Source organism: Hevea brasiliensis, chromosome 10, assembly GCF_030052815.1.
Source record: "Hevea brasiliensis isolate MT/VB/25A 57/8 chromosome 10, ASM3005281v1, whole genome shotgun sequence".
In the NCBI taxonomy this organism is placed as follows: domain Eukaryota; kingdom Viridiplantae; phylum Streptophyta; class Magnoliopsida; order Malpighiales; family Euphorbiaceae; genus Hevea; species Hevea brasiliensis.
Genome location: NC_079502.1, coordinates 85,944,322 through 85,968,640, shown reverse-complemented (window position 1 = coordinate 85,968,640; position 24,319 = coordinate 85,944,322). Strand labels below are relative to the sequence as shown.

The 24,319-nt window shown below is 35.3% G+C and overlaps 1 protein-coding gene and 1 long non-coding RNA gene across 2 annotated transcripts; one reads left to right on the top strand and one right to left on the bottom strand.

Annotated features, from left to right (window-relative positions):
* Positions 1 to 850: 850 nt before the first annotated feature.
* LOC110643456 (L-ascorbate oxidase) lies at positions 851 to 19,432 on the top strand. Its single transcript, XM_021795830.2, has 5 exons — positions 851 to 1,175; positions 1,293 to 1,385; positions 17,728 to 17,946; positions 18,033 to 18,218; positions 18,344 to 19,432. The coding sequence occupies exons 1-5, from the start codon at positions 882 to 884 to the stop codon at positions 19,307 to 19,309; spliced, it is 1,758 nt and encodes a 585-aa protein (XP_021651522.1). The 5' UTR covers positions 851 to 881; the 3' UTR covers positions 19,310 to 19,432.
* Positions 19,433 to 20,525: 1,093 nt separating this feature from the next.
* On the bottom strand, positions 20,526 to 23,823 carry LOC110643457 (uncharacterized). The gene is made up of 2 exons (XR_009151775.1): positions 23,540 to 23,823; positions 20,526 to 23,450 (listed from the first exon to the last, which is right to left on the bottom strand). It is a non-coding gene; the product is annotated as an uncharacterized LOC110643457 (long non-coding RNA).
* Positions 23,824 to 24,319: the final 496 nt, after the last annotated feature.

The window sequence follows — 24,319 nt, the reverse complement described above, 5'->3', positions numbered from 1 at the left end:
TATAATTCAAATAGTAAGAATTAACTTGTAGATTTATTAAAATGTCAATAATTAAATTATTTGTTTTAAAACTATAGGAATTAAGTTATAGGTTTAATCAAACTTTAAAAACTAAACTACTGAATTGTAGTTTATCCTTTTTAAAATTAATTTGATTTCCAAATTTGAACTTTGATAGCTTATAATGAAATATTCAATTTCAAGTTATTGTGACGCTTCATTTGATTCTAATTCAGCTAGAACTGGCGTTGGAGTAATTGTTAGGAATTCTTTTGGTTCTTTAGTGGATGATGTTTCATCTACTTGCTGGTCTCTTTCCCCAATAATATATGAAAATATTATATATTTTTTTAATATATTCAAATATTAAAAAAAATTATAAAAGTAATTAAATCGGTTTAAAAATATAATATATGAAATATTATAATAAACTTTAATAAATTATAGGAGTATTATTTTATTAGATTTTTTCTATTGTTTGTCAATTTTTTTCTTTTAATTTTTGAAAATTATTGCTTAATTTTAAATAGCTTTACCTCTAAAAAAGGTCATTCAACAGCTAAAAATCTCGTTCACATATGCGCGCAGGCTTTCTGTAGCTATACCAAATTTAAATGGAATCTTGCACATTAATATTAATTTGTCACGAACCTCAATGACAAAAGTGCAAGAATATTAGTAAGTATGAAACATTTGAAATTGTGAATTCGATTTCGAAAATAATCCGTAATTATAACGTGGGAAAAGGAAAAATAAAATATTGAATTAGGCGTCTTTTATTGACTAGAGTAACGTTACAAACTTGTATAAAAGGAGCTAAATCCTCTTAGTTTTTCAGCAGGCTATAGCTATTAGCTATCAAAAGCCTGAAAATCAAAGAGATGGGTAGTCTCTTATTCTTACAACGGATGACCAGAATTCTGATAATATTTCAGGTTTCAATTCTCTGGGTTTCAATTGATGTTCCACCTGCAGAGGCTAGAATCCACAACTATACGTGGGAGATTTCATACCAGTACAAGTTTCTTGACTGTTACAAGAAGCTATCTATTGCCATTAATGGAATGACTCCAGGACCTGCAATTGATGCAGTGCAAGGTGATACAATTATTGTCAATGTTATTAATAACTTGGTCATGGAAAATGTTGCCATCCACTGGCATGGGATCCGCCAGGTACTTACAATTAACACTTATCTCCATTTCAATCTCTACCATATTGCTAGAATAATTAATTTTTTCCCTTTTTTTTCTCATTTACTAATTTCTGTTTGTTGTCGGGTTATTGAACAGATTGGAACTCAATGGAGTGATGGAACAGATGGAGTTACTCAATGTGCTACAATGCCTGGTGACACCTTCACCTACAAATTTGTTGTCGACAGGGTAAGTGAATACGTACAAAACACAATCGGAAAAAGAGAGGGAAAATTAGCTCTCTCTCTCTCTCTCTCTCTCTCTCTCTCTCTCTCTCTCTCTCTATATATATATATATATATATATATATACATACATATGTATATAACTTGATGATATATTATTACAATCTTAACTCAAAGCAACAACAATTAAGCTTTAATTTCTAATTAATTGGGGTATGTTATATGGTTATTTTTCGCCATTCAACTTTATTTGAAATCGATTTTGCTTAATTATCTAAAAATTATAAATTTTTTTATACTATTCACATTATTTCAAGTTTCACCCTTTCTCTTTGCTCTTTCCTCCACTAACTTATCACATTTCCATTACTAGAGCATTTGATACTTTATGTTGGACATATCCAAACTGTTTTAGTAGAACATCTCTTATTTCATTCTTAATGTGTGCTGTATACGCTCTCTGATAGATATAGTCATGACCAATTTTATCAATTATTATGTTATTAGATATTTATCTTAACATTTGTACTTTTACTAGACTCATTTATTAGTAAATTGTACCTTAGATATCAAGTATTCACTCTCATAAAAGATAACTGACCTAATCATAGTTTTACGAGACTTACATTTAACTTTGTTAATGATATTACATTTGCATAACACATCAATTTAATGCCACAATAGTTTGTACAACTTTGAATATCTCCTTTATTCTTAAAGATAGGAACCCAAGTGCTCTTCCTTCACTCATTTGACATCTTTCCAGATTTAAGTATGCTATTAAATAACTTGGTTAGCCAAGCTACTCCAATGTCCCAATACACTTCCATTTATAGGGACACCATCTGTGACACCCCTTACCCGTCTACAGTATATCCGAGTAAGATATGTCACATAGTGTACCGAAACACTCTATTTTATCTCAATCATTTTTATTCTTCCTTAATTTATTTTTATCATAGTTTTGAATATATTTGTGAAATATAATTCATTTAAGTCATTTATTGAAATTATAATTTATTTGAGGTTCCGAAAATTTTATAGAAAATCCAGCAGAGTACCGGCTAAAAATGGAGAAAACAGTTCTTCGGAACCTGTGAAAAACACTTCCAATAATCATTTCCAATCATTCTCAAACTCCAATAATTATCAAAATCTCAATATTTTCCACAACATTTCCATTTCTCAATCATTCATTTCTCATGGTATTCATATATAAGCAATAAATAAATACTCAATTTTTCCATTCATAAACACAATTTTCACTATTTATATTAATACAAAAATACATTACATAAGTTTCAATTACATATAAGAAAATAAAAGTTAATTACAAAATATCAAAATAAAACCTAGTGTCCTACCAATGCACTGACGTCGGTGAGGTGACACGGACACTATGCAAAGCTGCAGAAGGTCTCACCCAGTCTGTGGTCTACTGGGCTCTCGGTCGATCTCTCCAGAACCTACGTGTGGCAAAAGCAACGCGCTAAGCAATAATGCTTAGTGGTGCCAATAATAAAATAAAAAGAAATAGCATAAAATAAATATGCAGTGAATATATTGATTTCTTATTGCAAATAAATTTTCGATGAGTATTTGTAGTCTTACTTATTTTGTACTGCTTATATTCATTATTTCTTTAAATTTATCCACTTTCATTTTTGGTTGCCCAAGTAACCTATACTGGATGACTAGACTGGATAAACGGGTAAACTGGCACTGGGTATCAAGTACCTCGGGCCGTCACACCATCGGTCACATATGTATCTCCCGGTGTGCAACAGAACAGCTAATAAGCTGTAATAATATTAGGCACAAGGCCAAGTCTCAACACTATGTCAAAATGGCTAAAAGCCATGAAATCACAGAATGACATAATGCCATGTGCAGTACTGCTAACTGAACCCTATTAGCATGCCAAACTATCTAAACTAATCTTGTTAGGTATACTAGGGCCTTTTACACTTTTAAGTTTTACAATTTTTGAATTTCAAGTTTTGGTGTTACTATTCCTTTCATTAGTCAACAAAAATGTTAACTTTTGCATGGACAATAGGTACATTGGTTTTAACACTCCCAACATACCACATTTTGCATTCAAAATTTGTTGGTATTGGTTACCAATACCATTTCCAAGCTTAAAGTTAATTGAGCAAAACTTTCAGTTTTCATACCTTATTTTTACTGTTCTATTAGTTACTGTTGCAGTGGGAATTTGGAAAAATGATAAACATGAAAGTTGTTCCTTATTTTGTCTAGTTGAATTTCTTTTTTTTAATCACTCCATTTGGAGTTTTGTAGCTCAAGTTATGGTCCAAAAACAACAACTGGCCGGATTGGAATTTTTCTGGACTGACCATATCTACAGTGCAGTGAACAGTGACTGCAACTCCCTTGTTGGATAGGTTTTGGTCATAATTTGGAGTGAGTTCCTTCATGAAAGTTGTTGGTCTATAACTTAGCTTGTTTCTGGTAAAATTTCAGGTCCATTGAGCCATTCTACACTGAGTTATGGCCAAATGAAACTGTTCATTTGGTTATTCTGCAGAGACAGATTGCAGGACACCCAGATTGGGGCAAGCTTTTGGTCCACTTGGTTTGGTTTTATGGGCATGGTTTCTCCACCAAAGTTGTGTCATTATGTGTCTAGTTTCATGTTCAATTGGCCAAACACCAATTGAACCTCTACAATTTAAGTTATGGCAGTCCAAATAGGCTGGACTCAGATCCAAACCTGCAGGTCACCATGGGCAGCCCACCCATACACAAATGCCAAGCCTCCACTCACCTTATTCCCTCCTCACACACATTCAAATGGTCACTAATTGACCATTACAATGTTCATATACCATTTCATATGCAAACCCTAATTTTTTTCAAGTCTCCAAGTTCTCAAAGTTCAAGTTATGCATTAAACTTACAATTTCAACTTAAATCATGTCCTTAAACATGAATTGAGTGAGAGAGAATAAATTGGGCACTAACCTTAGGAGGGCAGAATTTTCCCTTCAATTTCCTTCATTTTCTTTAATTTTCTTGGCAGCCAAACACTTGCTCAAGATGTAGAGACAAATTTTATAGAAGTGGACTTAGGGTTTTAAGTGAGATTTGGGTGGGTTATAAAGCTTTGGTAAGCTTTCTATGGTGGAATGGGTATGGAGTTTGAGAGCTACGGGTGAGTTTTGTGAAGGTGATGGCTGCTGGATTTTTATGAGCTTTTGTTGTATTCTTATCCATATTTTATTAGTTAATTTAAGTGTTGATTAAATATGATTGGTGGGTAAGTGTTTAATGACATCATATGATGTCATAATTGGTATTTTCTTCCATTTTTTTTCTTCTCTTCTCTACTCATTTTCAATTTAATTTTTAGCAATATTTATTCATATTTTATGTTATAATAATTATTTACTTAACTGGACAAGTCGGCCAAAAATCATCTCTGAAGACGAAATGACCAAAATGCCCTCCGTTTGGCTTAACTGGCCAAAATTGTCTGTACCGATTGAAAAATTTTTCTAAATATTTTCTTGGCATTTTAATGCTATAGGAACCTCAATAACCCTTCTCTGGAGTCCCAAAAATTATTTTATGAAATTTTCCCCAGGTCTAGGGCTCCTAGTTGCGAGAACCGCAACTTCCTACTAGGTTACCCATCGCTTGGGCACCGGCTCATTTAACTTGGTTGTATTTTATTTCTAAAATTTTTTCTAAATTTTTCTTATTAATATTTGTGTTAATTATGGTTCCTCACTTGAGTTTAAATATTTTTCCGGACGTTCTAGCTGTCCGGACCGATACTGGTCACCAGAACAGTAGAATGTACGGAGTTGCTACAGAGAGGGTGTTACAACTCTTCCACTCTAATTTAAATTTTGTCCTCGAAATTTACATGATGCAAACAGTTGAGGGAACTGTTGCCTCATCGTCTGTTCATTTTCCCATGTTGCCTCTTCGGTATTGTGGTGCCTCCAAAGCACTTTCACCAGTGGAATCTTCTTATTCCTCAACTCTTTCACTTCCCAAGCCAGAATCCTTATGGGTTCTTCTTCATATGTCAATTTCGGTTGTACTTCAATTTCTTCCATGGAGATGACATGTGAAGGATTTGAGCAGTATCTTCTTAGCATAGACACGTGGAACACATTGTGGATCTTGTCCAGCTCTGGTGGTAAAGCTAGCCTGTAAGCTACTGGTCTCACACGTTCAATGACTTCATATGGCCCAATGAACCCAAGGCTCAACTTACCTTTTCTTCCAAACCTCAGTACCTTCTTCCACGGTGACACCTTGAGGAACACTTTATCGCCAACCGCATATTCTATTTCTTTTCTCTTCAGGTCGGCATAAGATTTCTGTCTATCTAAGGCAATCTTTAGATTGGCTTTGATTAGTTTTACTTTCTCCTCAGTCTGTTTCATCAGGTCTGGCCCTACTATTTTGTCTTCACCCAATTCAGTCCAGCACACTGGAGTTCTACATTTCCTCTTATACAGTGCTTCATACGGGGCCATTTGGATGCTAGCTTGGTAGCTATTGTTGCATGCAAATTCTGCCAATGGGAGGTATCTATCCCAACTTCTCTCCAACTCAATGACACAACTCCTCAGCATATCCTCAAGGACCTGACATATATTTCATGTTATTATTATCATTTTAGTTCAATATTTGTATTAATTCCATTGGTTTCAATTGTTTACCTGGATTACTCTTTCTGATTGCCCATCCGTTTGAGGATGGAAAGCTGTGCTAAAGTGGAGTTGTGTACCCAAGGATTCATGAAACTTCTTCCAAATCTCAATGTAAACCTTGGGTCTCAATCAGATATGATGGAAAGTGGAATTCCATGCAGTCTAACTATCTCACTGATATACAATTCTGCTAACTTCTCCAGTGAGTAATCAGTCATAACTGGCAGAAAGTGTGCTGACTTCATCAATCTATCTACTATCACCCATACTGCATCATGTTTCTTCTGGGTGAGAGGTAGACCACTTACAAAATCCATGGTGACCCGATCCCATTTCCATTCAGGTATGCGTATAGGCTGTAGCAAACCCGATGGAACTTGATGTTCTGCCTTGACTTGCTGACATGTCAAGCATTTAGTCACATAGTCAGTTATATCCTTCTTCATACCAGGCCACCAATAATGAAGCTTCAGATCATGATACATTTTTGTACTTCCTAGGTGCATAGCATAAACACTGGCATGTGCCTCTTTCAGAATACTGGCTTTCAATTCCCCATTATCTGGTACACATACTCTTCCTTTGTAGTACAGACACCCATTTGCTTTCACCTCATAGTCAGTTGCTTTTCCCTCTGAGATTTTGCTCATAATAGCCATTAACTTTTCATCTGCCTTTTGCCCATCTAAAATCTGCTGTAGCAGGTTTGGCCTCACTTGCAACTTAGCCAAAATAGCTCCATTTTGAACCAAAGATAGACGGGCATTCAATGATCTCAAAGCTGTGATGGATTTTCTGCTCAAAGCATTAGCAACTACATTTGCCTTCCCAGGATGGTAGTCAATTACACAATCATAGTCCTTCAGGAACTCAATCCATCGCCTCTTTCTAAGGTTGAGCTCCTTCTAAGTTGGCAAATATTTTAGACTTTTGTGGTCTGTGTAAATGTAGCACTTTTCACCATATAAGTAGTGCCTCCATATCTTCAATGCGAAGATAATTGCTGCAAGTTCTAAATCATGGGTAGGGTAATTCTGTTCATGTGGCCTTAGCTACCTGGAAGCATAAGGGACCACCTTCCCCTCTTGCATCAATACATACCCTAACCCATTATGAGAGGCATCACTGTAGACCACAAAGTCCTTTCCCGACATTGGCTGTGTTAACACTGGTGCCTTTGTCAACATAGCCTTCAACTTCTCAAAACTAGTTTGACACTTATCATTCCAGTCAAATCTGACATTCTTGTGTAACAACTTGGTCATTGGAGCAGCTATTAAGAAAAATCCCTTCACAAATCTTCTGTAATACCCAGTTAGCCCCAAGAAACTTCTGACCTTAGTTGTATTCCTGGGAAGCTTCCATTCCATCACTGCTTCTATTTTCTTAGGATCCACCCTAATCCCATCAGCTGACACTATATGTCCAAGGAATGCAATCTCATTCAACCAGAAGTCACACTTGGACAACTTAGCATACGGCTTCTTTTCTCTCAGGCTTTGCAGAATAATCCTCAAATGCTCATCATGTTCTTCCCTAGTTTTGGAATACACCAAAATATCATCAATAAAGGCCACTACGAACAGATCTAGGTATGGATGGAAGATACGGTTCATAAGGTCCATGAATGCTGCTGGTGCATTTGTTAGGCCAAAGGGCATCACTAGAAACTCATAATGCCCATACCGGGTCCTGAATGCAGTCTTTGGCACATCTGCATCCTTCACCCTCAACTGATGATACCCTGATCTTAGATCAATTTTAGAAAATACTCCTGCTCCCTTTAACTGATCAAATAGATCATCAATTCTAGGCAACGGATACTTATTCTTCACTGTCACTTTATTCAACTGCTGGTAATCAATGCATAACCTCAAAGTCCCATCTTTCTTCTTTACAAACAGCACTGAACCTCCCCATGATGACTGTCACACCCCACCCCTCTGTAAGGCATAACATGATCCCATAGTATACCTAATGAATTACCAACTCCGTCTACTAATAATCCATTAAATACACTACAAGGGATTTTAAAAACTTTTCTTACTTCTTTTACAGTGGTGAGCACTATTTACAGGTGTTAAAAACCTTTTTGAACTGAAGTGATAGAACTAACATATTTGAATTATTTGGAATTTCTGTAAAAATTTTGGCAGAGTGCCATCTGTATTTTGGATAAAACAGTTCTTCAGAAAACCTGTAAAAAGCACTTCAATATTTTTCCAAATCTCAACTCCAACAAAATTCAACACAATATTTTTCTCAACTCAATCCAGAAAAATTTTTTCAGTATTTTCAAAGGATGAGATAAAAGAAATATAATACAAATTTTACAAGTCAAAATAACTCATAATTTACTTTACAACTTCAATGTACAAATTTTAATTTATAACTGCTCAAATAATTTGCATACATATTATTACATGCATACATCAGACCTATGTACATGGGTATACCTATAATATACCTGGAGCTGATCTGAAAGTGTCTTCAAAGAAACTTACTCACTGCTCTATGCTCTTCTTACTGCGACGACATACAAAGCTATCATTGAGTGGTGAACTCGATGGTGCACAACTATAATTTAAAACATAGTACAATATACATTGACAAAATTCTGATAAATAATTTGGAAATCAATACTCATCAAATTCCAAAACTCAAAATATTCATTTCCAATAATGTAAATCATTTGTATAAAATGACTTTGATCACGACATTCAATTTATCAAATCATGACTAACCATTTAAGGTAGTTCCAACAAAATCAATTATACATAAACCATAATTGAAATCACAATTCTTTACCATTCAAAAGCCATTCTGTATCTCAAAAATCATTATGTATCTCAAAAATCAATCTTTATCTCAAAACCATGTTGTATCTCAAAAACCACGCTGTAGCTCAAAAACCATGCTGTATCTTAAAAATCATTATTTATCTCACTAACTATGCAAGACTAATCCGATAGGGCCATCTTCGATGTGATTCTAACTCCCTATGGTCGGGGAGGTCGAATCAGATTCTAACTCCCTATGGTTGGGGAGGTCGAATCATCGTGCACAGTACCATCACAATAATGAATCTTCCACAAGGGCCATAACGATAAAATAACTTAGATCTAACCTCAAATCAGAGGAAAATCTAAGCCTGTGCACGTACCATGGTAATCAAAACACAACTAACTCCATTGTCTTCTCAACAAATGAGAGAGACGGGTAATAACCTAGTCAAGCATCTATAGTAAGATATAAAACAATATCACAATCCTTTTAGTGAGCATAAATCACAATATAATTCAATTTAAAGTCAATTCCAATATCCAATAATTTTTATGCTCATCACAATTCAAATCATAAATTTGCATTTTTCCATGAAAATTACCATCACAATTCAAAACATGTTCTATCACAATTTTTCAAAACATAATTTATTCAATCCATAACAATGCTTAATACTTGTGGAAATACCATTTCACAAAGCTAAATTCATACATACTATAACAATTTCAATAATCATTGAATTAAATCCAATGCTTGTTAAACATAATACATAAGAAAAATATGTCATTTAATCATATGAAATATTCAAAACAAAATCAGTTAAAAACTAGTTGTGCACAAACACAATTTAAAACAATAACATACAATTAATCATATGAAATCTTATTCGGAGTAAAATCAGTTGAAAACTAGTTGTACACAAACCTCTGATGACTGTCTCTTGGTCTGGACTCAGTGTTTCCTTCCCTTTTCCTGAGTCTTTGGTAACTGAGAAACACAATTTGAAGTGTTTCAGTACTAATTTAAATTGTCTCTAACGATAATGTTCGATAAGTAATTCACTGAAGGCTATTATTTGCTTAATCACCTAATATACCGACCTTCGATGCGTTTTAGGTAAATTAGGTTTTTGTGTCATTAATATGTCACATTCGATAGGGTTTTAGGGTTGGTACGTTTTACCAAACTCATTTCCTTGTTTAGTGCATTTTAATGCAACTTGCTGGATTCCGGGATACTAGTTTGACCTAGTCGGACGACCTAGTTCCCTCGGTTTTCGGGTTTCGGTTAAAACTACAAACTTGTAGATCTATGTCTTATGGAACGCGGGGCAAAATTTTAGGTCATTCTGAGTTATGTAGACCAAGTTATGGTCATTTTACTATTGCTGGTCAAATGGCATCAAATTTGGTCACTTTAGGTCAATTTTGGTCAACTTTGGTTCGGCCAGTTTTTGGACCCGAACTTGTGCAAGCTGTTTGACTTGCTTATGGTCATTTCTGGGCTTTGGTGTCTTCATAAGACTTGTAGGTATGGGTCTTAAATATTCATGGTTAAAATTTCAGGTCAATTGGACCTGTTTTGAGTGAGTTATGGCCTAAACACTAACTGCTGCCCAATTGGTCAGTTTTTAGGTTTCAATTGCACTTAATCCGAATTGGTCATTTTTCATGCCACCTTGCAAGCAGAATTTTGGTATGCTTTCTCAATGAAAGTTGGCACATTTTGTGCCTAGTTTCACCTTCAATTGGTCTCATACCAATTGAGGTTACACATTTAAAGTTATAGGCTAAAATGTATACTGCCCTTAATTACCTTACTTATACATGTATCCATTACACATTTAATTGCTATATGTCTACTTCCCTTACCAATTCTGTTTTGGTACATTACCAAAACCACATACCTCTTCACTTTAAAGTCACTTTGGGCAGATTACACACATCCTCAATACACCAAATAAACTCAAATTTACAAAGTCTAAGTATAATCACATATACACCTAAACATTACTAATTCTTACATACACTTTACACAATCACTCTATATACATATCCATCAATCCTCAATGTCAATATTCTGCCAATACCTTCATAAACACATACATTTATCCAAGAGTCCCAAGGCTGCCGAAAATGTTCCTCAATACCAAAGTGTCCTACAATTCATCAATTTCTATTCCAAGTGCAAAATCACCATATACATATGGAATAATTTACTAGGATATTAAATCCCCTAATCAACATCATTTCTCATCAAATATATGTACAAATATTTCATTAAATACATAACTCCATGGCTGTCCAAAATGAACACATCAATAACTTCTCAAACTTGAAAATTTTCTTCACAAATCCAACACCCATAACATGTACACAAAGTTTAATAAAGAAATCTTCAAAAATGTAAACTCACCTATGTTTAGGACTTGTTAAACCTTCACCAAACTTCTTGACTTTAGTATCAAACTCTTCCTTATGATGTGTAGACAATCTTTAATGAAGAAATCTAGGTGATTGGAATTGAAATGAATGGGTTAGGAGAGCTTAAAGAAAACGGCAATGGAGGTTTTCTTGGTTCTTCAATTCGGCTAGGTTTAGTGAAATGAAGAAGATGAGGTATTCAGCTTGGATAATGGAATTACAGCTGCCATTTAGTGTTTAATTAAATCCCTAGTAGTCCACTCACAAAATTTAAATCATATAATAAGCTTAATTCTCACTTATTCCACATTAAACCCTTAATTCTTACTATTTACTTTAGGTACCACCAAATTAATTTTTCATTTTATTTTCTAAGTGTAATATCATTTATTTTTAATGGAAATTTAGGTCAAAAGACAATTCGGGATGTCAAATGACCATAATGCCCCTGTTCGGGTTGCATTCCCGATTTTTCGGTAACAACGGGCTTTGTCTGTTTTTCGATTTCTCACTTTTCTTTGTACTAATTATTTAATTTTTCTTTGATATTTCTAATGATATTCCTACTTCAATTGATGTCTCTTTAAGTCCTAAAAATATTTTCCAGGGTTCCCATGATCCGAGTAGCTAGTCAACGGTCCACGCCGTGACTTCCCAGTGCGGTCACCCATCGCTAGGGTTCTCGGCTCGCTTAACTTGGTTACATTTCTTTGCTATTATTTTTCCTTTGTTTTTCTTGTATTTTATTATTTTATGTCTCCTCACTCATATTGAAGTGTAGTTCTAGGCATCCTAGCTGTCCGGACAACACTGGTCACCGGAACAGTAGAACGCACTACCGAACTTAGAGGGTGTTACAGTGACACACTGGGGCGTATAAACCCCTTATCCAGTAACTCCTGTAACTAGATTTTCAGTTCCTTCAATTCTGTGGGTGCCATCCTATAAGGGACAATAGAGATTGGTGCTGTACCCGGCAGTGTCTCAATAGTAAATTCAACTTCCCTTTCTGGTGGCAAACCAGGCAATTCTTCAGGAAACACATCTGGGAAGTCTTTTACTGTGGGTATGTCACATAGATCTGGCTTAGCCTGCCTAGTATCCACCACATGTGCTAAGTAGGCTTCACAGCCTTTTCTCATCATTTTTCTTGCAACTGTGGCTGAGATAACATTGAACAAGAAATCTGTCCTTTCCCCCACAACTGTAATCTCATTACCCTCAGGAGTTTTCAAAGAAATTCTCTTCAATTTACAATCAACCATTGCCTGATGACGTGACAACCAGTCCATTCCCAAAATCATGTCAAACTCATGGAAAGGCAACTCAATCAGGGCTGCCAAGAATTCATACTTCTGAATCCTTAACGGGCAACCCTTGTATACTTTGTTCACCACTACACTGTGGCCCAATGGATTAGTGACCAGAATGTCTTGGTCACTCTCCCCTACTAGTATCCTCCTTTCTACGGGTAGGTTGATGCAGATATATGAATGAGTGGATCCTGGATCCACCAATGTATGCACAGATGTATTATAGAGGGAGAACGTACCCCTGATGACGTCCGGGGCATCTTGCTCCTCCTGAGCTCTCATGGCATAGGCTCTGGCAGGTGGTCTGCCCTCAAGCCTCTCTGCTAGCTCAGATGCAGGCCTCTGTGATAGTCCCACTGCCTCAGATTTGCCAGATTTCCTACCCCTTTGTGGTGCAGGAGCAAGTCTGTCTGCTTGTGTTGGAGCAGCTATAGTAGTTCTGCGTGGACAGTTCCTCAACTGATGCTCTGTTGACCCACACCTTAAGCAGGCACCAGTCACTCTCCAACACTCCCCCTTATGCCATTTCAGACAATGTGGACATGCAGAAGATGCTGGGGCTGGTCCCCTAAACCCCGTCCCTGGAGAGCTGCCCACTGATGGTGTGGACTGACCTCTCCTAGGGGTGAACTGTGGCCTGGGCCCCTGAGACCACTCGACCTTGTGGTTGACCTGAACTCTGTGCAGGTGGACCTTTGAACTTCTTCCCAGGTGCAGGAGATGAACTAGACTGACCCGAGCCCCTCTTCTGCTGTCTCTCTCTTCTGGTCTGCTCACTTATTCTAACCTTTTCAACTTTTATTGCAGCTTCCACTAACTTGGTGAAGTCGGTGATTCCCAAGGCAGTAATCATGATCTTTATGTTGTTATTTAATCTCTCTTCAAATCTCTTACACCTTTCAGCCTTATTAGGGACTATCTCTTTTCCGTAGCAGCTCAATCTGACAAATTCCTTTTCATACTCGGCCACTGTCAACTGTCTCTGCCTCAGGTTAATGAATTCCCTTCTTCTCTCTTCTAGGTATACACTACCCACATATTTCTTCTTGAATTCGGAGAGGAAGAAGTCCCAAGTTATTACTTCTAGCTGTACTTCACTGGACACCGTATCCCACCATTCATATGCATCATCTTGCAACAGAGATACAGCAGCTTCTAGATTTTGTTCAGGAGTGCAGTGGAGTTGTTTTAAAACCCTTCCTATTCTGTTCAACCAATTTTCAGCTGCAACAGAATCATCTTCTCTCTTGCCAAAGAAGTCCACTACTCCAAATTTTCTCAATCTTTCCAGGTATGATTTCGGTTGTGAAGGTGGTGGTGGTGGTGGCATTACCCCAGCCATTTGTTTGAAGAATTCGGCCATTTGCTGGAACACAGCCTGTGGAGGTTGAGCAGGCTCTGATGGAGCTAGCGGAGCAGGTTCTCCCCTACCCCTAGTCTCAGCTGGTGCAGGTAGAGCATGACTCTCCACTTCCTCCTCAACTGCTCTCTGTGATGTAGGGTTCATATCCTATTCAAAATAATAAAGACAAACAGATCTGCATTAGTGTCACCTCGACTCTTACAAATGCAATGCATGGTATGGACTCAATCTAGGCCCAGAAACGCCTAAACTGTGCTCTGATACCACTAAATGTGACACCCCTTACCCGTCTACAGTATATCCGAGTAAGATATGTCACACAGTGTACCGAAGCACTCTATTTTATCTCAATCATTTTTATTCTTCCTTAATTTATTTTTATCATAGTTTTGAATATAATTTGTGAAATATAATTCATTTAAGTCATTTATTGAAATTATAATTTATTTGAGGTTCCGAAAATTTTATACAAAATCCGGCAGAGTACCGGCTAAAAATGGAGAAAACAGTTCTTCGGAACCTGTGAAAAACACTTCCAATAATCATTTCCAATCATTCTTAAACTCCAATAATTATCAAAATCTCAATATTTTCCACAACATTTCCATTTCTCAATCATTTATTTCTCATGGTATTCATATATAAGCAATAAATAAATACTCAATTTTTCTATTCATAAACACAATTTTCATTATTTACATTAATACAAAAATACATTACATAAGTTTCAATTACATATGAGAAAATAAAAGTTAATTACAAAATATCAAAATAAAACCTAGTGTCCTACCAATGCACTGACGTCGGTGAGGTGACACGGACACTATGCAGAGCTGCAGAAGGTCTCACCTAGTCTGTGGTCTACTGGGCTCTCGGTCGATCTCTCCAGAACCTACGTGTGGCAAAAGTAACGCGCTAAGCAATAATACTTAGTGGTGCCAATAATAAAATAAAAAGAAATAACATAAAATAAATATGCAGTGAATATATTGATTTCTTATTGCAAATAAATTTTTGATGAGTATTTGTAGTCTTACTTATTTTGTACTGGTTATATTCATTATTTCTTTAAATTTATCCACTTTCATTTTTGGTTGCCCAAGTAACCTATACTGGACGACTAGACTGGATAAACGGGTAAACTGGCACTGGGTATCAAGTACCTCGGGCCGTCACACCATCGGTCACATATGTATCTCCGGCAGGCAATGTACCTAATAAGTCAGATAATATTAGGCACAAGGCCAAGTCTCAACACAATGTCAGAATGGCTAAAAGCCATAAAATCACAGAATGGCATAATACCATGTGCAGTACTGCTAACTGAACCCTATTGGCATGCCAAACTATCAAAACCAATCTTGTTAGGTATACTAGGGCCTTTTACACTTTTAAGTTTTACAATTTTTGAATTTCAAGTTTTGGTGTTACTATTCCCTTCATTAGTCAACAAAAATGTTGAATTTTGCATGGACAATAGGTACATTGGTTTTAACACTCCCAACATACCACATTTTACATTCAAAATTTGTTGGTATTGGTTACCAATACCATTTCTAAGCTTAAAGTTAATTGAGCAAAATTTTCAGTTTTCATACCTTATTTTCTTTTTCTCTATTAGTTATCATTGTTGGGAATTTGGAAAAATGATAAACATGAAAGTTGTTCCTTATTTTGTCTAGTTGAATTTTTTTTTTTTTGAATCACTCCATTTGGAGTTTTGTAGCTCAAGTTATGGTCCAAAAACCATAATTGGCCGGATTGGAATTTTTCTGGACTGACCATATCTATAGTGCAGTGAACAGTGACTGCAACTCCCTTGTTGGATAGGTTCTGGTCATAATTTGGGGTGGGTTCCTTCATAAAAGTTGTTGGTCTATATCTTAGCTTGTTGCTGGTAAAATTTCAGGTCAATTGGGCCATTCTACACTGAGTTATGGCCAAATGAACAATTACTGTTCATTTGGTTATTCTGCAGAGACAGATTGCAGGACACCCGGATTGGGGCAAGCTTTTGGTCCACTTGGTTTGGTCTTATGGGCATGATTTCTTCACCAAAGTTGTGTCATTATGTGTCTAGTTTCATGTCCAATTGGCCAAACACCAATTGAACCTCTACAATTTAAGTTATGGCAGTCCAAACAGGCTAGACTCAGATCCAAACCTGCAGGTCACCATGGGCAGCCCACCCATACACAAATGCCAAGCCTCCACTCACCTTATTCCCTCCTCAAACACATTCAAATGGTCACTAATTGACCATTACAATGTTCATATACCATTTCATAAGCAAACCCTAATTTTGTTCAAGTCTCCAAGTTCTCAAAGTTCAAGTTATGCATTAAACTTACAATTTCAACTTAAATCATGTCCTTAAAGATGAATTGAGTGAGAGAGAATAAATTGGGCACTAACCTTAGGAGGGCAGAATTTTCCCTTCAATTTCCTTCACTTTCTTTAATTTTCTTGGCAGCCAAATACTTGCTCAAGATGTAGAGACAAATTTTATAGAAGTGGACTTAGGGTTTTAAGTGAGATTTGGGTGGGTTATAAAGCTTTGGTAAGCTTTCTATGGTGGAATGGGTATGGAGTTTGAGAGCTACGGGTGAGTTTTGTGAGGGTGATGGTTGTTGGATTTTTATGAGCTTTTGCTGTATTCTTATCCATATTTTATTAGTTAATTTAAGTGTTGATTAAATATGATTGGTGGGTAAGTGTTTAATTACATCATATGATGTCATAATTGGTATTTTCTTTCATTTTTTTTTCTTCTCTTCTTTTCTCATTTTCAATTTAATTTTTAGCAATATTTATTCATATTTTATGTTATAATAATTATTTACTTAACTGTACAAGTCGGCCAAAAATCATCTCTGAAGACGAAATGACCAAAATGCCCTCCGTTTGGCTTAACTGGCCAAAATTGTCTGTACCGATTAAAAAATTTTTCTAAATATTTTCTTGGCATTCTAATGTCATAGGAACCTCAACAACCCTTCTCTGGAGTCCTAAAAATTATTTCATGAATTTTTCCCCAGGTCTAGGGCTCCTAGTTGCGAGAACCGCAACTTCCTACTAGGTTACCCATCGCTTGGGCACCGGCTCATTTAACTTGGTTGTATTTTATTTCTAAAATTTTTTCTAAATTTTTCTTATTAATATTTGAGTTAATTATGGTTCCTCACTTGAGTTTAAATATTTTTCCGGACGTTCTAGCTGTCCGGACCGACACTGGTCACCAGAACAGTAGAATGTACGGAGTTGCTACAGAGAGGGTGTTACACCATCTATGTCACAAGCTTTCCTATCTTCATATTTTTCATGGCCTCTTTAACTTCAATCAACCTGAATCTACGAATATAGTTAAGGTTCATCTCTATTAATAGAACATTAAGGCCTGTAAAGTCATCCACTTCACTCACATTGAATAGTTGATCAAAGTATGTAGCATCTCCATCTCTCTTCGATCTCACTATCTATTAACAAAACTTATTGATTATGATCTTTAATGCATTTGACTATATTTAGATCTTTACTTCTATTTTTCTTCAATCATGCTAGCTTGTACATCTCTAAAATCTTAACTCAATAAGGGTGAAAATAGCGAGAAGCTTAATTTTAAGTAGTCAGGTTGAATTATACTTCATGTTGACAATTATTTTCATTGTGTAGTAGACAAATATTTTCTCACTTTTATAATATCCCCACACATACTATTTTCTGCCTCTAATTACCAAATGCATTATTGATCTGTCATTTGTTAATATAGGCTGGAACATATATGTATCATTCGCATTATGGAATGCAAAGAGAATCAGGGCTATATGGAATAATCCGTGTATCACTTCCTAATAGACAACCAGAGCCCTTCCCCTTTCCTTATGATTATGATAGAGACATCATCCTTAGTGATTGGTACCACCACAATCCTTATGAACAAGCCACGAACTTGTCTTCGATACCTTTTCAGTGGGTTGGAGAACCTCAGGTAAGCGAATCCCTCTCTCTGTCTCCATCTAGATTCTTTTTATTATTTATATATTTATTCCTTTTTTTTTTTTTTTGGTATTTCAGTCACTTCTAATCAATGGAAGAGGGAAGTACAATTGTTCTCTTTTGGGTTCAAGTGTAGACCCAGAAGTTTGTAATCTAACAAATCCTACATGTTCTCCAGCAGTATTAACAGTAATTCCTGGAAAAACATACCGGTATAGGATTGCTAGCTTGACTTCACTTTCTTCTTTCAGTTTCCAAATAGAGGTAATTCTACTGTTGATTATTATGAGACAGATACTCGATCATTGAATTGTTAACGCTATTCTTTAATCAAATAAGCATAGGAAATATCTTCTGAAAACTAATCAAAAGATTATTCTCAAATACAGGGCCACAACATGACAGTTGTTGAAGCTGATGGGACATATGTTGAGCCATTTGTTACCCAGAACTTATACATTTACTCTGGTGAGACATTTTCTGTCTTAGTGAACGCCACTCAAGACCCTACAAGGAACTACTGGGCTACCATAAATGTGGTTAGTCGAAAACCAGCAACTCCTGATGGATTAGCCATTTTCAATTACTACCCAAATCATTTCCATAAATTGCCTCCTACTGTACCACCTCCTGGTCCCCTTTGGAATGATACTGATTCCAGAATAAACCAAAGCCTCGCCATTAAAGCACTTCAAGGTCATGTAGAGTCCCCTCCCAAGACATCAGATAGAGTGATTGTACTTCTCAACACGCAGAACACCATTGATGGCAAATATCGCTGGTCTCTTAACAATGTATCTCACTCCCTACCTACTACCCCATACCTCATAGCACTCAAGGAAAATATGAGTGATGTTTTTGATCAAACCCCACCTCCAGAAAACTACAACCCAGATTATGACATATTCAATGTTGCGAATAACACAAATGCCACTTCTAGTACATCCATTTACAGGCTCATATTTAACTCCACAGTGGATATTATACTTCAAAATGCCAACACCATGACGAAGAATAATAGCGAGACACATCCTTGGCATCTACATGGGCATGATTTTTGGGTGTTAGGATATGGGACCGGAAAGTTCAACAATGAAACTGATGTTGGGAAATATAATTTGGATAATCCAATAATGAAGAATACAGTGCCGCTTCACCCTTATGGATGGACAGCATTGAGGTTTCGAGCAGATAATCCAGGCATCTGGCTTTTCCATTGCCATATCGAGTCTCACTTCTTCATGGGAATGTTAGCATTGTTTGAATCGGGATCAGTGATGGTTTCAGACCCCCCACAAGCTAACATGGGCTGTGGGGAGTCCAAGCGCTTAATTAATAATACTATTCTTGCTTAAGGTTATTATTATTATTTTTTAATATTAGCAAAGAAATGGCATTTGTATTGGTATTTTTTAATATTCAGTTTGTGTACACAAAGATTGTATCTTAATTAATTGAGCGTTTTTCATATAGATTTATATTATTATTATTATTAGTTTTTTGAAATGGTTAGTTCTTCGGCCTTTACTTGAATTTGAATATAAAGTATTGTAGAGATTAATGGCTGGTTTGGTTAAATACTTACAATCAATCATTGATTATTGATAATTAGTGGTCAAATATTAGTGATCGACAATCATAAATTGAGGAACTAAACACTATTAGTTGAAAATTCCACCTTTTAACAGTATAGTCATAATTAATTATCAATCTATGTAATTTAGAAGATTGGCTTTGAGAGTTAATTTGCCAGATTATGGATAAAATAGATTATAAAGTCTACATCTTCACAATTATGTGTTGATTATATCTTTGTGAAAAGTTTTGTATTACTCTTTCTTTTTATCTTTTCTCCGGCAAGTTTAGTGCCTCCTGTAAAACTTTTCGTGGATTCCCCTTTGAGGTGTCAATTACTCTTGAAAATTTGAGTATTAATATCAAATTTTATTTTCCATTTCAATTTTTTTTTGGCCAAAAGATAAGAACATCTTAATTCTTGCTATCTAATTAACATTTTAATTCTTGCAATCTAATTGAGTCTAACTCCTCAATGAGGCCAGATTAAAATTTAGATTGGCATCGAGTCAAGCCAATCTATATTATAATGTATTTATATTTTTACATATTGAATCACTTATCAATATTTTTTTTTCTTTTACCTATTCTCTAACAAGTTTCATGCCTACTATTATAATATCCTTTTTCTTCAATTGACGATTAAAATAGTAGGCGCAAAACTTGTAAGAGAAAAGGTATTAGACTATAAAAAAAGGCCATAATTTTTTCTAATTGAGATTAGGGGTGAGCAATTGGTCAGTTCAGTTTAAAACCAAACCAAACTTATTAAACTGAAAACCAAAATTTATCAAAATAACTGAATTAAACTATAAAAATAGCTGAACCAAACCGAACCAAATCGAAATAATTTAGTTTGGTTCAGTTTAAAAATTTGGTTCTTCCCCTTCTTCTATTTTTTTTTTCCATTTTTTTTCACAACTTTCTCCCATTCTCTCCCTTCCCATTTCCCAGCACTCACAATCACAGTCACAACAAAACTCAAATAAAACCAAATAGCACATCACAATTAGAGTCATAGAATTTATTCAAAATTACATAAAATTGATGAAAATTTGAAATCATAAAATTACAAAATTGATTCAAAATCATAGTCATAGTCAGTCTCAAGGTCATAAAATTTATTCAAAATCATAAAATTACATTTACACTGAATTGATGAAAATTTGAAATTACATAGTTGCATTTATGCAGAACAGAGCACCAAGGCAAACCTGGCATTTCTAAAAACCCTTATTTCCATTCCACCACCAAGTCGTCAACGAGCAGACCAACATTCCAGCAAGCTTCAATCATACCCCACCCCAGATCAGGAAATGCTACAATCGAGACACAAGTGAATGAGGGCCAAGGGAGAAAAGAGCATGCATGCGAGGCAAGACACAAGTAGTCCGTAGGTCTTTGTCTGTGGGAGTGGAGGAGAATAGATCAATGGCCTCGAGGATTCAAAAAACCAAGGGAGTGCAGGAGATTGTCACGTTTGTCATTGTGGGTGTCACACCCTATCCTCTAACTAGTAGAACATGGTAAACTGTAACTAAAGTGACAAATTTTCTTTGAAGAAAGGACTAATTGAATATAATAGCTACTAAAGACATAAATTTTCTTTTTTCTAATATATTCAATCTATGTAAAATGTAAAAGTGTCCAAGTGAATATAACATCGTTTGCCTAAGAAACCAACAATTAAAATCAAGTACAAAGCTTGTAATTTCAGAAAAAACCCAATTAAGGATATTTATTCAGTAGTGGCATTATATTATAATCCTCAATATTACTAGCAAACAAAAATTCAAAAGTTGATTGTCTGTCTAAACATAACCCATAAAAGATGAATGATAAAAGAAATTCAAAACAAAAAAATATAAATAAGAAAACAAAGTTTACCCTCTTTGGACTGCATTCAAAGGCTGCCTACGTACCTCCTATGTGTCACGGGCCCAAGTTTTAGCACTCACTTGGGACCGTGTGGCACTTGGCTTGAGCTCTTTCAAGACAAGTTAGCCAGGAGATTCTCATAATAATCTGAACATTAAAAGGGCATTTCACTATAATGGGGCTTTAGCAAGCCAATTGAGGGAAACTCTCCAAACATCTCATATAAGCAAACATCACAAGCACAACAAACACATCAAGCAAAGGGGGCAATAATATATATGCACAGGCATCTCAAGCCTCATAAACAACGAGGCACATATATATCAAGAATGGGCTACTTATTTCATTCAAATAGCATAATCAATACAATGAAATAAGGATTCCTTACATCACTTGTAGGCAGAGGGGAAACCTACAAGGAGTGAAGGAATAGGGACTCACCAACTAGTAACTATTGAGCCCAGCACTGGTCAACTAGTCACTCCCCCCTAAAGAGCATTAGAAACACAATGAGGTGTGACAAGAGGAGATATCACTATACTTGAGCCATCACACCTCAAAATTGCATAAATAGAAAATAATTACAAAATATCTCCTTTAGTCCCTGAAATTTACATATTACTACTCAAACTTTCTAACCCCTTGGCACTATGGAGGATCAAATCCACGTAGCTCTTAAATTATTTATAATTAATACTTTTAAATTGTACTTTCTAGCTATAAATTTTACTACAAAACTTTTAACTATTTCCAAATTCATATAGAAAAATTTGACAGCATCTCCCTTTAAAACTCAACATTTTCCTTTGTTCGAATACAAATTTCAACATGATTTTATCCATAAGCAATTCAATTAAGACAGATGCCCATCCATGAAGTCTCCACGCACAATAATAATAATAATAATAATAATAATAATAATAATAATAATAATAATAATAATAATAATAATAAAATCCATCCTCTAACTCATTGTATTTTCTATAATAATAATAATAATAATAATAATAATAATAACAATATGATTTGAATTACTGTCATATTTTCATACATCAGCTCTACCTATTTTTAGCAAACATAGTTCAAATAAATTCATAAACAAGCAAGGCATTAGTAGAAGACACTAGTTCCCTAAATAAGCTTAGCAAAGCGATAAACATTAAAGTTGATGAAATATTTAATTACGAAGGTTCTCTAAAGACACAAAACCGAATGAATTGGAGAAAGAAATTAACCAAGTATGCAGCTACTAAAAAAAAAAAAAAAGCTAATATATAATAATTTTTTTTTCATCAACACTCTCAAATGTAGGGTTAACTTGTTAATTTCAAAAATCCACTCCTATGGTTCAAGTTCTGCCCTATGCCTGATCTAGTTGCTGTGTTTAAGGATAGGAATGGGAAAACAAATCACATTCTTCAATCATAAATTACTTGAGACTCTAAAAAATTAGAAGCTCTACTTGATGGAGCCTACACCCTGGCTATTTTAGTTATGCCCTTAGTTTAATATCCTTTGGATAGAGAACATGTAACTAGACCTTTCAATTTCCTAATTACTAATTAATTGTTTCATTCTTCCATGATTAACACATTTGATGATTTTGTTTTACTAAGCAGCAATATATTGATGAGATGAATAAAAGACAGGGGAAGGAGAGAAAGTTTCCTAAGCTAACCAATTTCCAACAGGAAGAACCCCAAAATACCCAAACCTAAGAAACTAACACCCCTTCAACCATAACACTTAAAGAAAAATTCAACCCTTGTATAGCCAAATAAATTTAAATAGATGAGCAGAAATGACAAACAACCAAAGGTATGATTAAATCAAAATGGGGAAACTAACAAGAAAGAAAAGTAACCCAATTACTTCTAGTATGTGAGCTTGGCTTAACATCAAATCGATTAGATAATGATTGTGATGAAAAAGAAGATGCTCAAGTGAACTCAATGACAGCCTCCATACGGTGAAAATTTAATCAAAGTTGAAGTTGTAGGTTTTGTTTCTCCCAATTCTTTGATTTATCTTCACCTCTAAACCCTACAGCTAAAATGAAAGTTAGGAAGAGTTTAATAGAAGCTAAAGAAGGTGAGGGATTACTTAGGAGCTCCAATTGATGCTGTGAGCACCTCTAGTAATGAAGGACAACAGTGGGTGACACTCATTTTGGTTGCTTGATTCGCATTTTCTTTTTTTCGGTGAGAAAATAAGCAATTCAACTATGGTATAGAAAAAGGTGGGCTAAATAAGGGATTTTAGAGAGAGAACAACTAAAAATTTAGGCTAGGGAAAGGTTAAGCTGGCTGAATTTCTTTCCTTCCCTGCTTTCTATTTCTTTCCTTCCTTTCTCTCTATTTCTTTCGGTCTAGAAGACTCTCTCCCTGCTCTCTCCAATGTTCCCTAAAAAATCTCCTCTTTTTAATCCTCTAAAAATATCCATATTAGTCCCACTAATTTATTTTTTTTTTCTAACTAGGTTCTAGATAGTTCCTTATGAGTCCTCATTTTTATTTTCTTTTCTCAATTCTAAATACACCTATTTAATAAAAACCATTTCAATTAAAAAAAATTATTGTAATTATTAGCCTACTAGTATTAGAACCAGAATGTTATAGTGGGCTCGTGACTATGGTTGTGGCCATGGGTGGCAGTTCTATCAGGAAGTGGTGAGTGAAGGAGGAGGAGGAGGAGGAGGAGGAGGGCTAAAAATGTGGTGGGTGGGGCTAAGTGTGAAAGTCAATGAATAGAGGAAAGGATCTGTGATTTGAGGTGGGAAGCAAGTTTGGATAGTTTATTTATGCTTTAACAAATGCAACATTTTGAAATTCAATTCAGTTTTCTAGAAATTTTTTAATAAAAAACTAAATCGAATTGAATTAATTGAAAATTACAAAAATAAAAATTAAACC

Coding starts and splice junctions, on each gene's coding strand:
- LOC110643456 (XM_021795830.2), top strand. CDS start 882: ATGGGTAGTCTCTTATTCTTACAACGGATGACCAGAATTCTGATAATA. Junction 1,386..17,727: donor ACAAATTTGTTGTCGACAGG/GTAAGTGAATAC, acceptor TTGTTAATATAG/GCTGGAACATATATGTATCA. Junction 18,219..18,343: donor CTTTCAGTTTCCAAATAGAG/GTAATTCTACTG, acceptor TCTCAAATACAG/GGCCACAACATGACAGTTGT.